Source organism: Lutjanus erythropterus, chromosome 4 (genome assembly GCF_056507025.1).
Source record: "Lutjanus erythropterus isolate fLutEry1 chromosome 4, fLutEry1.hap2, whole genome shotgun sequence".
NCBI lineage: Eukaryota > Metazoa > Chordata > Actinopteri > Lutjaniformes > Lutjanidae > Lutjanus > Lutjanus erythropterus.
This window is the reverse complement of record NC_139320.1, coordinates 2,796,126-2,814,433: the sequence shown is the minus strand read 5'-3', so window position 1 is coordinate 2,814,433 and position 18,308 is coordinate 2,796,126. Positions and strand designations below refer to the sequence as shown.

Below are 18,308 nucleotides of genomic sequence, written 5' to 3'. Positions count from 1 at the left end.
AACCAAGAAAATGACTGACAGATTAATTGATAGTGAAAATAATCTTTGAAGAAAAGACTTGAAAAACAGCATCAAACATGTGGAGGACATGGATGCACATCTGCGTGCTCCACATGTCTGGACTTATCCTTCAAGTGATTCAAGATTGTGACGGGATTAATTAATTGATAAATCAAAGATATTATTGTTAGTTGCAGCCCTAGTATTTTGTTTCTTTTCTAAACGTTTGTCATCTGTCATGTTGAACATTGAGCTGCTGTGACACAAGAAAAAAATTCAGACTTGTTCTGATAAAGTTATCATAATCATCATCGTCAGCAGAATCATCATCATCAATATTTCTATAATTGTTGTATGGTCGGGCTCAGATTAAAAAATAAATAAACTGGTGTACAGGATGCTGCTGTGTTCAGTTTCAGGGTGAACTCACCAATACCTCATCCAGCATGTTAGACTGTTTGGGGGCATCTCTGATACTGGTACTGGACTGGTACTAGAACAACCCTCAGAATAATGGTAAACTCAGGGCTGTTTAAGACTAAGAAGCATAGAAATCAGAAGGAGCCGTGTCCGATAAAGGGAGTGCTGACGTTAACCCACACAACACATACTGTATCTGCATGCATGAGCACACACACCCAGACATTCACTGTCCAACAAACCACCTATGCTGAGCTTCCTCTGTTTTCAGGAGATCATTTTCCAGTACATTGTCAGTTATAAACTGGACTGGGACGGTTTGGCTTTCTCTACTGGTAAAGTAGGATCAATATTTGATGACACACCTGCTTAGATCCCATACAGATGCTGGTGCAGCAGTCTGGATCAGTACCTGCATGTCTGCAGCTACAGCTACCTGTCAGTCAAGTGCTCTGATGCACAGGAGCAGTTTTATAAAACCTGTGTGCATTCAGTAGCTTACCTCTGTGAGTATTTCACTCCAGTACTGCCACGACACCATCATAAACTGAACCTAACTTTCCTAACAGCTGCTGGTTACTGCAGGACTTCTTGCATTTCTTCTCAATTTTTCAGATTTTCCAGGAAGTTGGGCACCCTGCTGTGGCTTAAAAATGACTTTAAAATGAAGTAATGATACTGGCAAAGCAAACGTTAAAACCACATTGTATGGTAGAGGTGGTGTGACACGGGTGTTTTCTGACAGATTTAGAATGATGCCATTCTAAACTGAACTGCAAATTAAGCATTCATCAAAAAAAATCCTAAAGGAAGTCCTTCACCTTTGCCATGTTTTAAAGTAAAGGACAGGAGATGGAGTGGCTGCAGACAACAATGAAGCCTTGTGGAAAGAAATCAACTTATAACTGACTTCATGACTGAGAACTGGATTCCATTATCTCAAGCTCAGCTCCCAAGGGCCCTGTTCTCTCTACACTCATTAAATGTGTCACATCACTGTGATTTATATCATCACAAACACAAGAGCCTCAAACTGCAGTCGGGTCAAACTTAAATCAGAGGAGTGTGTCGGTCGTATAGACTACACTCCCAAAAGACTCTCCTTCCATCAGTGACTACACTTACATGCACACTAATTTTCCACTTTCATAACAGACTATGACAACATTCTGAATTTGACAGAGGTGTGATTAAGACATGTAGGACAGGTTTATGTTATTCAGGTTTAAGGAACAATGGGTTTAATTTAACAATGTCTTCCTAGGTTTTTTTCTTAAATTTGTTCTTGAGAAAGGTCCTTTCAATTCATGCGGTGTTCTTAAACTGCCTGTGTTCTTGTAACGATGAATGTTCCTATGTCATGACTAACTGCACATCTAACAGCCATATTGCACATTTTGTCTCCAATCCCACTCTGCCTCACTGCCTCTTATGTATATAAGTGTTATTCTTTTTCTGCATTTTTGTATTTTAGATTTGGTGTAGTGTATCCTTTATATTACTCTTGTATATTTTTACATTTTAGCACTGTTTTATCTTCTATGCATTTTATATATTGTCAGATATTTTTATCTTTTGATCCATTTTTTCTCTTTTGGTCTATACATGTACATTTACTGTCCACATACTATGACTGATGACTTGGTGCTGTAACACAAGAAATTCACAGTTTGGGATCAATAAAGTTCTATCTATGTATGTATCTATGTATCTACCTACCTATCTATCTATTCCAATAAATGTAGGTAAACGCCCTGCCAAGTTCTGTATAAGTGCATGAGACTGAAGGGCTATGTGTTGAGAGAGAAGTCAAGAATTCAAACAAAAATTTAAAGATGGTGGAATACCGGACTTCAAACGTAAGAAAAAGTTCAGCAGTCCTGAAGTGGAGGTACTGCTGCAGGAAGGACACTGCTGTCATATTTTGTGGTGTCAGTAGTGGATGAGTGAAAACAAAAAAAGATAGATGTTAGATGTTATTACTTGTTCATTAAATGCTGCATCCTGAGAAGGCTGCTCAAATTATTAAGCCAAAATTTGTGGCCAAAACATATTGGCAAACACAGAAACTACAGACTGTTAGAGCCAAAATTCAAATCTCTACGTTTCCTTCAACACAGCTTCAATGAATTCACTTTAGCAGTTTGTCTTGGTCTCATTCAGCAGTCTCTCTGCACTGCAGCAGCTCAGCTCAATCAAACTGGAAGCCTAAAGTGTTTCTACACTGACGCTTCCATCCAACATTAGCTGTCCTCTGACTGTAGAGGCAGAGATGTTTGCACACGGAGCGACACTGAGCTACGGCAGCTAACCAAACAGCCCAAAGCACTACTGTCCTTGCCGAGGCATCAGGTAAGAGAAAGTCCACCCAAAACATCTTTTTGTTCATTATCCTATAAATGAATTATGGAAAGCTTTTAGCCTTCTACAAACCATCTGATGAAAGAATACAAAACATATCTGTCTTGGATATGTTTAACTTACAGTAGCTTCTAGTCTTTTGTGCTAAGCTAGGCTAACCCCACCTGGGCCTGCCTCTGTAGTCAACACACACAGATGTAGACTGATGTCAATCTTGTTGGTAGGATGAAAACCAGCCTGAACAGTAAAAAATGAAGAGTATCTGAGGTTTTAGGGTGAATTTTCACTTCTTCATTCAGACACCAGTTGTATGCTATTTTTTCCAGACATATATTAAGAACCCTGGCTTTTCAATGTAAAAGCATCATTTCCTAATTTCATATTCACATTTTCCAGTGACCCAGCCACTATCACGCCATTTCAAATATGTCCTGCTTTCATAAACGTGTGTGTGTGTGTGTGTGTGTGTGTGTGTGTGTGTGTGTGTGTGTGTGTGTGTGTGTGTGTGTGTGTGTGTGTGTGTGTGTTTGGGGTTTAAACTACACTCCTGCTGAAGTGTCTCCTCCTGCTCAGACTGTCAGCAAGCTTGCTAATTGTGAGGAAGGTTGGCAGCAGAAAGTGGTGCAGCCAGTCAGCATCCTAGGAGGCACTACTGGCAGCTACAGGTGTGGTTTTAGGTGTGATGACACCGAGAAGCATACATGGTGTTTTTTGAAAGTGTGTGCCCTTTTCCAACCAGTTTCTACACACAACTTCCCAGATGGTTCTGTGTAACAAACCACCAGAAATGCAGTGAAAGTTTTCTTTTTCAATTTATATGACCACAAAAGCACATGGGGTGCAATTCTGCCATTTAATTCTATATTCAGAGGTAGCATGAATGCAAACAGTCAGTCAACAGAAAGACAACGAGGAGACATGGTGGCACTGAAGTCAAGATATGTGTAACACTATTTAAATGATCTGGTCAAGACACCGAGAAGCAAAAGACTTCTGTCCTGAGGGAAGGGAGGACTTGTCCTTATTTCTAGCTCTAGTGCATGCAGTGAGAGAGGCATCGGAGCTACAGGCACCAGCTCATATCGAGACGAACCGGTGAATGTTTCAACTGTTTTATCAACAGAGAGGTGAAGTCACACCCCTTCTGGTGAACCACCATGGGACCTAACTCTGGAAATATACAAATTGTAGTCTAGACAAATTATTTTTGATCCAGTTTGAACTGTGCCATGAATTACACATATGATGTTTGCCAATTTTAAAGATAATTTTTCACATCAAGAAATTTGTATTTGATCATAAAACTGTTGTCTAAGTCACATTAGTGATGTCATGATCTTCTCCCTCCAGAATCAGAACCACTTTAATCACCCAATGTATAAAGTACACAGGAATTCAAGTTGGCGTTGCAGCGTGGTAGGACAAGAAGATAACTTAAAAGGTTTAAGAGTTAAAGTTAAATACAAGAATTACATAAAAAATAATATTACATAATAATAAGAATACTTAAATTGAAAATAAATGGTACAGATAAGATAGAAACAGTAAAGTATAATATGAGTTGAGAATAAGAAGTACAGAACAAGTTAAGAGATCTTAGTATGCCGCTCTCTGCTACACATTGTAAATGGCATTATGGGATGCTGTATCTGCAGATGGGAATGGTAATGGCAATTACACATGTATTACACAGTCCTGGCAGGGCGGTTTTGATCCGAAAACCTATCAATACCTGTGTGTTTTTGTACTGGGATATAGTCACACAACTACAGGTCTTATTGATCCTTTGTCATCACAGCTGATAGAAGGACCAGGAGTCACTGATCAAACACTCAAGGTAAGATAACATTACAGGGGGCAGTGAGACTGGTGACGAACATTGTGCGAGATGAGAGTAGTAAGTGTAGTTCATACAAAACTAAATGAAACTATAACTGAGACTTGTAAAATAACGTTTTAAATTGACAAACATCATGTGAGTAATTCATTGCACAGTTCCAACAGCATGTGTCCCCAAATTTCAGTCTCATGGGACGTGACTTTGGCTCTCTATTAATACTTAGATAAAGATACATGAAGCACACAAAGAAGATGAGGAAATCTTGGATGGCTGGTGAAGAGCAACTGCTTATAACAGACGTCTCTGACAGACTTCCTTATAACTCAGAGCCGTGGCTGTGTGCTCTCTAACAGCAGCTTCAAATATAAAGGCAGTTAGTCTGAAGACAAACTACTGTAAATAAAGCTTGTCTTTGCTTTGCCTTTACTTGTGTGTCTCAACAACAACCTCTGATCCTGCCTGAGCATTGCCATGTGTGTTTACTGCGTGAATGATGAGATGATATTCTGATGTTGGCCAGGAATGATGCAGCCCTGATCTGCCCCCCAGTGGACAGACTTTTTAATCCATTTATACACACACACAGCATGCAAGTGCCTGGACAATGCAGCTTGCATACAGGGTTGGGTTCCAGTAGCCAGTTCCATTATGGATCCAGTTCCCATTTGGCAGAAATCATGCTTATTCTAATGGTGCCATCATGTGTCTGTTATTGGAATCTTTTTATCTCCTGTTCTATCTGTAGATGGTCATGTACATGTCTTTAAGGTAACATTACTCTGTTCTTCTGCTCTTCTGTTCATGTTTCATAAGCACTGACCACCTCTTTTATTGGGTGATATAAAAGGTGATAAATAAAATTGTTTATTAACTTTTTATTATTCCATGATTTATCCCCATTTTATTTATGGTAATATTGTTTGGGCAAATACATTCCCCTCTATCCTTCATTAAGTTTAGGTGTTTTTGATAGAAAAATTATTTGTAAGACTGGAAACTCTCTCACACTCTGCCGAGGCCTCAGCTCTCCTGTTCAGAAAATATTACTTTTTTTTTTGTCCTTGTCTTTACCATCATCCTTTTGTAACTTCTTCAGATTTTATTGTGAAGTTCACTCATGTAGCATTAAACAGGTTGATCCTCTTCACCTTCCTTTGTATAAGACAGAACATGGTCAGTTCTTCCACAGATAACCTGCTGTACAGATGTGGAACATAAAGGTTCATGTCATCAACAGCTTGTAAACTTTAGAGAGTTTGAAAAGGAAATCCACTGCATGCATTTAATTCATGTTGTTCAATTATTTCTTGATGTATAAACTTAATTATACTGTTTCCACTATCCTTTACATATTGTCTTTGTATTTCTTTGTTTTCATTTTCATTTCATTTCATTTTTTGTGCCCACTGTGTGTGCTTCTTGTTTTTCTGAAATCCGCGTTAGTTTTGATTAATATTAAGTCTTGCAGCAGATGACATTACCTTTGGCTAATTAACATTATGTCTAAAGATCTAACAGTATCCCAAGTCGAATTATTTAATTTGACTACTTTTATATTATTTCTGTGTTTTGTAGTTGTACATATATAATTCAAACATTCATTGTCATGCCGGTTTTTTTGCACATCCTTAGGTCATGACTACTTCTGTTCTTCTGTTTCATTAATTACAGAAGTGAAGTTTTATACAAACAAATTTTAATACTAATTCATTTTTTCAAGTTGTCAGTTTTCTTTGTTCTTTAATATTGTGATAAGCATCATATTGTGAACTTTTTATCATATCTTCAGTTTTTGGTATCATTATTTTATAATTTTTTTTTTTGGTATAATAATTTCCGTAAAATGATTCACAGCCACTTCTTTAATGACATGCTTCAGTAATGTGTTCAACACTGCAGCTTCACATAATCCTAACTATGTATTAGTGCTGCACAATATGGTAAAAAAAGTGATACTGCAATTACTTTTACTCAAATTGTGATAAAATTAGCAGAAATGATCATTTCTGCTTAACAGTTTTCATATTCACTGAAAAACCTATTAAAATAGTGATGGTGTGACATTAGTTGAGGTCTGAACCAAACAAACATGTTTTCTTTCATCTGGAGAACAAGATTTTTAATCCAGGTCATCTCTGCAGCTCTACAGTACCTCACTATAATGCTGTTTTCTCACACATTTCCTTTATCAAATAACTGCAGTGCAGTTGCATTGTTGTGTGATTTGGATATTGCACTGTATTGTGCAGCATGTATAGAAATCATTTTAACAAACTGCACTTTTTGAAATGGATTTGAAGTAAAAGAAGTGAGAAAGGATGAAATGTGATCAAATTATAATCAAGCAAAAGTGGTTTCAGCAAAATCAGCTGTATTGGAGTGCGAGCGACGTGGTTCTGATGGAGGGCACTGGAAATCAAACGTGAATGTAGAAAATCACACTCTCACATTCAAAAACACTGCTCTTCATATATGGTGGGAGAAAGGAGACCATACAGCTGAGGAATCCAACCCCTGACAGACGGAGGCCAGTTTATCAGAATATTTCATCTGAAGACATTCATGTCTTTTAGAAAGCCATGTCAGCTGAGGCAGGTGAGGCGTGCAGGTGTGTGTGTGTGTGTGTGTGTGTGTGTGTGTGTGTGTGTCTGTGTGTGAGAGAGATGATTTGTTAAAGAGCCATATAAGATGGAGAAACATGATTTGATGAAATGTTCTGAGAAAATGTCTCCAGGAGTGCAAACAGAGAGTCCAGAAAGAAAAGAGAAGAGAGAATGCCACAGTTTCCTGGGAACTGTTAATTGAAGATACATCAAATGGCGCCGATATTAGTACAATGATTTTAAGAGAGGGTTGTACACAAAGTTGAATATGGAGAAAAGAATAAAACATTTCCAGAGAAACACCAAATTAAAACCAAATTTTTAAAAATGAAGAAATCAAAAAAAATCAAATGAATAAAATGCAAAAAAGGCTTTTTTGCTTTAGGGGGAAAAGTGTCTGAGGGAAAGTAGATTCTCCAAACTTACTGCTTTTTTGTTTTCCTTTTTTTCTTTTACTGTTGCTTTATTCAGTAGAGAGTGGCAAGTAGCCTACAGAACAGAGATGAGCACAATCATGGTCACAGCACCAGCTACACACACACTCGCACACTCACACACACACACACAGGTAGCACAGCCCTAACTCCTCAAGGGGAACACACACACAGTCAATCTAGTAAAACACAGAGAAATCAAAACTGCTGTTAGAAAAGTGTTCATCACTGCTCAGGGGACTGGAAGCGTGTCAATGCATGCGCTGGCGTGGTCTGACTTCAGCACACTGTATTAGTGTTAGTGTGTGTGTGTATGCGTGTGTGTGTGTGTGTGTGTGTGTACACAGTTGCAAAAGGAAATCCAAGATGGAGAATGAGAAATCAAAGATGTCAACACATGGAAAATACACAATCTGTCATCAGGAACCCAGAGCACTCTTAATGTGTGTGGGTCTGAAGCGTTCTGACTCACTGTAGTAAACTGTGGAACGTATCAACAGTCTGTTCAGTCAGGTGTTGAGTGTGAGCAGACAGAACTGCGGAGCTTCTTGTTGGCGAGGCGGCAGCAGCAGCAGCAGGAGCAGCAGCAGCAGTGTGAAGCTGCTTTTCATTTAGGCGGAAAACAGTCAAACTCTGTGTGTGTTTGTGTGTGTGTTGAGCTTAGACTATTATATGATATGGTAAATATATTTGGTGATGCAGGCCTGTCAGTTGTTGTCTCCCTACGTTGTGATCACACCTAATCCATGGTTAGACTTTGGCATGGACAGTTGGGACGGGCTGCAAAATTAATTTAAATTTTAGTGAAATCGCAATAAGGGTCTGAAATTTTTAAATCGCACAAGCAGCAACATTTGTGAAAGGCAAAATGTGTGTCAGAAAATGTTTAAAATGAATGAATGTGGTGAGGCAGAGGTGTCCTGTCCTACACATCAGATTCTACAGACTTAAAAATAACATCATTTGGTACAGATTCCTGCAAAATAAATAATTAAATAATCACACCAGTCATTTCAACATGTTTTTTTTTTTCCATCAAATAAGAATAATGATGTAAAAATTATCATTACCTCTAATATTGCATAACATATCACAATTGTAATATCAGTCAAAATAATCACAATTACATATTGCTTGTCGTTTAAAAATTGTTCAGCCCTAGTTGGGACATGTTACTCATCCATCCATCTTACACCCCGTGCAAAGCAGTGCACCTCACAGCACAACTGTCATTGCTAGTTTCCAACCGACGCAGTTGTCACTTTCATGCAAAGCACCCATTTTCTATAAGTAGCAGATGTACTCGCACCCATGGGTGTTAGTCTTAAAATGAGGTGAGGCCAGGCACACCTGGGTTTTAAATGGGATGTGACACTCTGATTGGTCTAAATACGACCCCTTTGCACCTTACTTCGCTCCCAGATTGTGCACCATTTAACTAGCAAAGGTGGATTTGGATACACCTAAACGCACTTGCACCATGCACTTTGGATCATACACTATAGAAAATAAAATAGTGTCAAGGAGGAACTTGTTTTGGTGGAACGTTCGCATGTCAGGAGGTGAGCTCTGGTATTTAAATGACTACATCACTGCAAAAGAAAAGGTAACAGCTGTTAGTTTGTTTACATTTGTACCACTGGTATCTCAGGTGCTGATTTGCTGTTTTCAGGGTGGAGGTTGTTCTTGTTTCCCGGGGAACATAGACATATGCCACTTGAACAAGCAACCAATGGCAGACTTATACTGGCACTGTGCATCCAGTGAGTCAGACTACACTGTTAGCATTTTCATTAATCGGGAGCTTGTTTTGTAAAATTTATCAAAAAATTTTCAACAAAATCTTTCTGCAGACATCACAGATCCTAATGATCATCAGCTGATACGACAGACTTGGGGATGATATTTTTCTCCACTCATCTGATGTGATGAACAGAACACAGTCTCAATGTACAGGATTAGGTGTGATCACAGTTTGGATTTTTTTTCCAATCACATGTCTGACAGGAGGATCACTATAGTGTAGTCTGGGAGAATTTTATCCAGTACTGTAGAAAACTAGAACAGAGAAGCCTGTTTTTGCCCATGTGAACGTGTTTTTTTTTTTTTTTAGTTAACAGAGCCTTGTTTTATCAGCTTTGCCATCATCAGTAAGACTCTGTCTCCACTTGTCTCCACCTGGTATTAACATGTCATTTGTATCAGGATGTGTTATCTGTAGTGCTGTTTATCCATCCTAATTTTTTGGTGTGTAGAGTTTTGCAGATATCAGCTGCCGAGATGTCTGTCTTCTCTCCATAATATATAATAATGGGAATCAATATCACTCAACTTGTGGTGCTTGAAGCACCAAAAAATAAACATTAATCACCACTGGTCACTGGTTGACAGATTAAACGTTAATGAAAATAATTGTTGCAGCCCTAAATCAATTATTAAATAGGTGGTTGAAGCTCTGTTCAAAACCAGTCTCTTTCCAAAAATCCTGACCTGGTTACTCAAGATAATTCACAGACTTAATTGTGACTTGTTTCACGTAGAAACAGTTTTCTGTCTAGTACAAAGGAAAGTAGTTCCTGCATGAACCTGCTATTGGAGAGAAGGCAGACATCTCTACAGCTGATATCTCCAAAACTCTGCAACTCACACCAAAACTATTTAGAGGGATAATCAGGACTACAGACCAGGGAAAAAATATGTATTTTTGATTTTGGAGTGAACTGTCTCTAAAGTCACTATTTTATCAAATGACAAAAATTCTCTGGGTCCAATTTCTCAAATGTGTTTCCTGTGTTTCCCAGTGAAGTATAACAGTAAGCTGACTTTCTAATATTTTATAGTTCAAATAATCAGTTACTTAGCTTACTGGATCATGACAACCATCATGAGCTGCAGTCATTACTATGCAGTATTCCTGCTGCAAGTGTTTGTACTGGATGGACTTTTGTTCTGACGGTTAACTGTCACGATGGCAAAAGCTAGAAAACAAGGCCTGTTTTACAGTCACCTACAAGTTTAGTGTCCCGTGGTGACATTTCTAAATGTCGAGGAGTAAACAGTGAGCATATGGAGCTCTGAGAGGATGAGAATGATGAACACAAAGGTGTGGATGTGTGTACAGTTAAAGGTGTGTGCAGCTGTGCAGTGACGGGTGTGATGTGGGGAGCAGTGAGTGGAGCAGCGTCAGGACACCTCAGAGTGGAGAGGCAGCAGCTCCACATGTGACACTGCACACACACACACACACACACACACACACAGGTAAGAGCAGAGAGGCTGGGTGAGCAGCTGGGGGCCGTGGTGAATTAGAGAGGGGGCGGGGGGTGGAGGGTGGGAGGGGTGTACCTGGTAAAGACAGTGGCAGACACTGCGCAGCTGTGGGGGGAACTCGCTCGATGAACCAATGATAGCCTGGAAGAAGCGTTCGGTGATCTGCAGCAGGTTCCTCTGGTTCTCCTCCAGGTTCTCGCCTTGTTCCAACCTGAAGAGACAAACAAGGAGCTCAATCGTAGTTCACTTAAAAATGAAAATTCAGTCATGATCTACTCATCCTCATGCTGATTGCAGTCCAGGTTTTAGTCTGAATCTTCACTGTAGATCCTTAGCTTGGAGCCACGTTCACATGCAAACCATCTGAACTAGGGGTGGGAATCTCTTGCTACCTCACAATTCGATGCGATTTCGATACAGAGAGCTACAATTAATGAATTCATCAATTTGAAAGCACCATATAGTCTCCAGGCCTGTATGAAAATAAAAAACGGGGAGGAGGCGGAGTGCTCCGCTGTGTTAATGTTAGGTCTACAGCAGTGGAGAGAAGCCTCTCTGCTGCACCGTGGGCTCTGGGGGAAGACATCACTGTGCAGGATACAGAGCAGACATGGAGTTTTGAGGTGAAATCGACAGGGCAGAGAGTGATTTTCTTCACCAAAGCCGTGGTTTAAGCTGTTCAATGCTGCGATGTGTGTCACTTCTCCCACCCCTAGTCTAAACTGGGTGTGTGCAGTGTGACGGTGTGTACATGTGAGTGAACAGCCTGTTAGGGCTTTGGGAGACTTGGATTACACCAGACGAGCAGTATGGAGGCATTTTATGTTTTGTTTCTTTGGGATCTTTTTTCTGTTTGTCACCATTCACTTCCATTGTTTGGGAGCTTCTTCAACACTGTTTCCTATGAAACTCCAGCAGAGTTTTGTGGACTAAAAAACTAAACCTGACCTTCAGTCGGTATGAGGGTGAGCAGATAATGGTTGAATTTTCATTTTGGGGGTAACTATCCCTTTAAACTCATTATGTAAAGAGGCTAAAAGTAACTTCTATAGATGAGTGACAAAAGGCTACGGTCTAGTCTGGATCATTTATTTTTGACACCGAATCTCTGAGAATATGAATTGTCCATGTTGTCAGTGGTGAGATGCAGGAACTCACCTGGTAGGATCCACCTCAAAGCTGATGTGTTCAGGGGTGGTGATGACCCCTCTTAATAAAGGCTCCAGCAGCTTCTGCAGGTACGCTGCCCCATACACCTGACATCAGAGCACAGATAATATAGTCAATAATATACATACGTACATGTGTTTTGAAGCAGATATTTTCTGTCAGACATACTGTAGACTTTTCAAATCATTTCATAACAGGAGTTTTACTCAACTCCCACAAGGTGGCAGTATTAGCCACGTAAATGAGAGAAAATGGCCGCTGTCCTATTCAAAGAGATTTCCAGTCAGGGTTCAAAATTTATTTAACTGATTCAATTAATCAAATAACCAGCAAATCAATAGATTACCACTGTTTTTTGGTGGTAAGTGAAGCAAATCTATCAGCCACTTATTTATTTTACCAGCATGTGGTTTGTAGCTGGTGCTAATTTTGGTCGCTGTTTTGATCGGTCCTGGATCTCAACTGACCAATCACAATTGTTTACCTAATATGGGGCTGGTCTGACACAATGATTGACAGACAATCATCAGTCCAGATGTTTTTCAAGTGACAAGACTGTGACTAAATTATAATTGCTTCATCAGTTTGAGTCATTTTTTAAACCTTGAAAACACTGCATTAACATTCAAGCATTTTCAAGGATTTCCAGCACCTGTAAGAACCCCACTTACTGCAGTATTGGTCACACAGCTGTGAAGTTATATTCATCGTCTCAGTCCCTGTAGACGTTACAGGAGACGTCCTGCGTTTCCTACCTTGAAACAGAAGGTCATGATTTTGCTGGCCAGGCTGTTTCCTCTGAACAGAGTCTGCATGGAGTCTGCAAGCTCCACTTCTTTAGAGAACATGTTCCACAGCAGCTGGTAGAGGAGGTGGCGCGAGTCAAACAGCGTCACCAGGACTCGGGCGAGCTCATCCTGCAAATACAACACACACACAATCACTGCTGGAAAACATGGAGACATGTTCAGAGATGGCAAAAGTACACACAGTCTTTACTGAAGCAGAAGTACTGATTCTTCTGTAAAAATACATTTAGAGCCTGTATTTTTTCACTTTTACTTGAGTAAAGAAGTTGAATCAGTGCTTGTGCTTTTACCAAAGTATAAAAGTCATCCTCTGAAGAACATTTGTAGTGGACCTCGTCTCCTTCTCTTGTCTGTTCCATCTTTTTACTTCTTTTACACTGTTTTTGTCTTGTTATGTCTTTTCTGTCTTTCACAAAGTTTTTATCTTGTTACATCTTTTACACTGGGCCTCATGCAAGAACCACTCATACAAACAGATTTGTTTTTCAGTGGTGTGTATGAATGATTTAGAAGAACTCATTGCATTTTCTTGTATTTAGAATTTTCTTTAAGATAAAAACACAAGTTATGAGGTCCAGACCTGTCATAGAGTCATGAGCAGCCAGTCTGCTGGTATCCAAACAGAAGTATTGCACTAATGACTGTATATTTCATTTCATTTTTTTTTTAGTTTGAAAAATAATCATACTTAGCAATTATGATGCCATCATCTTGTTTGACTACACTTCAAATTATAATATAACTGTAAATTAACAAAAAAAGCCAATCATTAATTTAATGATCTATTGTTACCTGCTGTCAGGTGTATCGGCCGTATATCTTCACATGCAGGTTTATTAAGTCTCTGTCCAGGTGAACATTCTCACTGGTTCTGTCCTTGATCTCCATGATATAAACTTCCCCCTGACACCCTCCTCCTTGCAGTCATCTTTTGCCCCTTGCTGTAGTAAGGCTTTTTTTTCTTTGAAGTTATTTTCATATTGAGACATTTCATCTTTATTTCAGTTACAGTCAGATCCTCAGGTAACACTGCAGTAACAGCCCTCGGGTTTTCCCGTTTCTTCACTTTAGCAGCTCTTTTAATTCCACTGCTGATGCTGGTAAAATGACAGATTCTCTTTTATGGATCTCTGAAAGCAGGACGTCAAACTCCAAACTTGTAAAGTTCTTTTTTCTCTTTGATGCCATTTTAATGACTGAACACTTCCTGACAGGAGCAGGATTATGGAGCAGGAAGCGCAGCCATATATGATATTACTGGGTGTTAATTATAATAATTTACAGTTCTCATGTACATACACTCAGATACACACAGGTGGATCATTTACACAGTTATCTGAAGTTACAAGTGTTTGTTGAATCTGACGTCTGACATGACACAGAAGTAAAAAGTTGTAGTACAGATACTTTCTACAAGTCTGAGCACATACTGTCATATTTATTGATGTGTAAGTTTTCTGCCCACAACGGTAAATAAAGAGGAGGTACACACCCACTGGGAGCCAGGAACCACATTAGCCAGCGCCATGGCGATGGGCAGCTCTCCCTGGTCTCCCATCATGGTGACCAGCTCCACCAGCCTCTCAAAGCGGTCAGCCAGAACCGTCTCTGCCAGCGTGTCAAACTCCGTCCCCTGCTGCAGGATCTTGGTCAGCACCTCCATGAAGGTGGCTCGAGTCTGCAGGTCCTTGTGGTACCCCAGACCTGAGGAGGAGGAGACGTCAGCTCTGGGGCCAATGGGAAAACTCTGCTGCATACGAAGCAACATTTGGTAACTCTGTGGCCGACTTACCGATCGAGTGCATGAGTCCGCTGTCCACGTTAGCATTGAGCAGGTTGGACATGGCCAGGACGGTGCAGTGGCGGAGGGAGGCCAGGCGGCGGGACATTCCTCTCTTCCGTCCCCCCACTGCTTGTCCCTCGTCTTCGACCTCACTGCAGTCATTCAGCAGGTTCATGAAGAGGGTGAAGTACCTGCACAGAAACAACAGCTCACTTATTAGAAAAGGATTCTCCATCCAAGTCCTTCATCATCAGCACACAGGGACACTTTGTCCTGTTTCACAAAAAAAGCTTTGATTTTTACACACTCTTAGATTTCTTCACATTTGCTTTGACACATTTTAGTCATTATTATATATTATCATATAATTTTAGTTTCAATATACTTTTCATTAGGATGAAAAATTAGACAATTTCAAAATTATTACTGATCAGAAGGAAATAGAGCAGTCATCCCCAAACTTGAGAACACCTCAGTCCAATCTGAAACTCTTCTGTGACCCACTTTAATAACAACTCTGATCAACACAAGAGATTAATTATACCAACGGCAAGATACAAAATACATTCCAGTGGAAATGTGACAGTCAACAAATGCAGTGTAACACCTGTTAAAGTAGGTCAGGTAAATGAAGAATAACACATACTTGAAATCCCAGGGCTGTGTTTTATATACAAACATTTTTTGGTAATTTTGAAACCTATTTCAATCGCACAGCTGAAGATATAACAGGAGAAGGGGAGAGAGTGGGAAATGACATGTAACAAAGGGCCACAGGTGGGAGTCAAACCTGCAGCTCCTGCAGAGGACTCACACACTCTGTACATAGGGCGCACAATCTACTAACTGAGCCTCCCAGGCGCCCCGATTTGAATGTTCAAATGACAAAACTATGGCTCCAAAAAGAGCAAGTCTGTGAACACTGAGAAACAGGAGTTTGTATAGTTTGTAGACACTCTTTTCCTTTTATTTTGTCAGTGTTGTCGATTTCACTCATTGTTTTAAGTATTATTTGTCATGCTTGTTTGTCTGTGTTCAGTCATTGTGGTTTCAGTTACTGTGTAGCAATTGTTTGTTCTCAGTCATTGTTGTTTTATTATTGTTTGTAGTGCTATGTGTTCATGTGTTTTGAGAAACTAACCGGTTCATTAGCTACATGAAACAGGATGTATTGAAGGCTGTATGAGTTGTATTTGATTGTTTTCATACAGTCAGCTATAGTATAATGTAACCAACATACAAAAATAATTGCAAAGGGTTTTTTTTACTTTAGGAAACAAAATATCCAGTAAGTATCCAAAGTATCCATAAGTTACCTGTCTCAGTAAGTAACTCTGCAAAGTAACAAGTTACTTCTAACAGTCACATACAGTGTCCATCAAACTTTAGTGCATGTTTGTTTAAGTCAAGTGCAGCTGTGTTCTTACTTGAGGAAGAGCTGAGATTTGGCCTCCATCAGTTCTACTCCGTCTCCCTCCTCCGGCTGCAGAGGAAGACCAGCTAACAGAGACACCACTGCCTCCATACTGGCCTGGTCCAGGTCCCTGCACGCACACACGCGCGCACACACACACATACAGATGAAGGAGACAGCAGTGAGTACAGAGCTCCCTCAGTATCTTACAGCAGATTAGTTGAGTTGAACACATGTGAGAAGCTGCACCTAGTCAGACATTTGATGTCATCATCAGCAGCTTGGTTGGAGGTTCCCATCACCCAGTCAGTCAGGTACTCCACCATCTTGTTCCTACACACACACACAACAAAGGACGACAATAGCATGAGTGAAACCTTCCAGCAGGTGGAAATAAATTGTATTGTTTTTACACTAAAATTAGCACAGATGTGCAAGTTTTTGAAATGTGGTAAATCCACTAAAAACAGGAGATTGACCCTTTTCACATTGTCAGTAGACCTGTTTGTCTTTCTGTTTTTTTCTGGTGTGTGCTGGAGAGCTGAGACTCAACTCATGTGAGAGAGAAAGAAACAGGATTTTAAAAGTGTCTGCATTCAGCTCTCAGTACTTTGAAGATGAACTGAAGTTTAGTTTAGTTTCTTGTCTGTGTCACTGTTTGTACCATCAGCTATCTGCCTTATTTTACTGTTTCATGATTGTCATATTGATTTACTGCTGATGAAAACACAACACAATGCTTCATAAAAAAAAAAAAGCTTTTAGATACCAAAATAACTACTGAGTTTTATTGTTAAGGATTTCCAGGAAGTAACATCATACACCATTCTGCCGGTTGATTTAAGATGAGCACTTCCTCAGTAAACACACACCTTCATGCAGCTGCAAACTCTGCTGTGAGGGGCCACAGCACCGAGTCAAACTGGGTCAAGCAGCACATGAGGATGAAAAAGGAGCAACGGAGGCAACAGGCCTTCACTGCCTCTGCTGAAAAGGGATGAAAATAGCGTGTCCACCCAGGTGTTGTGTTAACATCACTGCCAATCAGAGGTGGAGATGGTAAATACTCGTGACTACTGCAGGGTTGTTTGACCCAGGACTGAATGCTGATTGTACTCTTTCCAACTGAAGAAAAAAGCCAGACATTAGCGGGTGTTCGTTGGTTTTTTTGTCCAGTGCAAAGGGGCTTTAGTGTCTGAAGGACAAGTAGAGGAAAACTTACACTTCAGCCAGGTTCAAGGTTTGTCATCACATCCTCATAGTTTGGCCAGGATCAGAACATATTTATTAACCAAATTCAGTTTTAAAGGTCCAGTAAACACACCGACGTAAAAACGTGGCACAGATAGTTGGTGTGGCTCTGTCACTGACCTGCAGAGATGTGTGTGCATATCACTGACCTGAACTTCATCTCCTGGCAGAAGGACAGGTCATCTCGCCTCTCCATCATCACCTCCACCAGCTGGCACAGCTTGGTTTTGATCTGGATGGCGTGGACCACGTTGCCCAGGATGCGCACGTACCTGAAGGACGGAGAACCAAAGGTCGACATACCTCAGAACACTACACCTCACAATATGATTAAAATTTATTTCACTGTGTGAGTCAGTGAATTCACGAGTTCTCCACAAGCTTTACCAACCAAAAACACTTAGAGGAAATATTTTACTTTAGTTAATAAGCATTTCACTTCAAAACCTAAGATATTTGATCTTTTAAAGTTTTTATTTCTGTTTGTCACTAGTATTTTAAACTCTGATTGTGATTGTGTTTGGTGCCCATATGAGCTCCATATGCTCCACATTCTGCTGCTTGATGAGTTTTAGATCTTTTTTTTTTTCATTAAAATATAATGTTTATTCTTTTCTTTTGTATTCTAACAATTCAAAAGGATATGACAAATATAGATTCACTAAATGCTACTGCATTTTCCACTGGCTATCTTGCAGTATTTGGCAATCATTTATTCATCATTTCAATCATATTAATCAGACTTCTGGCAAGACTTAGAGTGATGCCTTAGACATAGGAAATAAAGAAAAGGGACATAGTAAGACTATTTTAATCCCTGTGATCACTTTGTCTGTTTATGTGTGTGTGTGTGTGTGTGTGTGTCCATATTTGAGAGGCTGAAAACATCTATCTGCCAAGGTGTGAGTCCCAGCAGTCACCACAGGGTGTCTCCAAATCACCACAACAGAAAT

General features: G+C 39.9%; 1 protein-coding gene across 1 annotated transcript in view; it reads right to left on the bottom strand.

Moving 5' to 3' along the window:
- Positions 1–18,308, bottom strand: part of nf1a (neurofibromin 1a) — a 115,111-nt gene that overhangs the window by 59,379 nt on the left and 37,424 nt on the right. The window contains exons 22-30 of the mRNA XM_084716775.1: positions 17,505–17,627; positions 16,354–16,437; positions 16,118–16,234; positions 14,700–14,881; positions 14,400–14,611; positions 12,854–13,015; positions 12,087–12,184; positions 11,004–11,139; positions 7,651–7,713 (exon numbers count right to left, since the gene is read on the bottom strand). Of these exons, the coding sequence (XP_084572901.1) occupies positions 7,651–7,713; positions 11,004–11,139; positions 12,087–12,184; positions 12,854–13,015; positions 14,400–14,611; positions 14,700–14,881; positions 16,118–16,234; positions 16,354–16,437; positions 17,505–17,627 (1,177 nt within the window). The remainder of the gene's footprint in view (positions 1–7,650; positions 7,714–11,003; positions 11,140–12,086; positions 12,185–12,853; positions 13,016–14,399; positions 14,612–14,699; positions 14,882–16,117; positions 16,235–16,353; positions 16,438–17,504; positions 17,628–18,308) is intronic.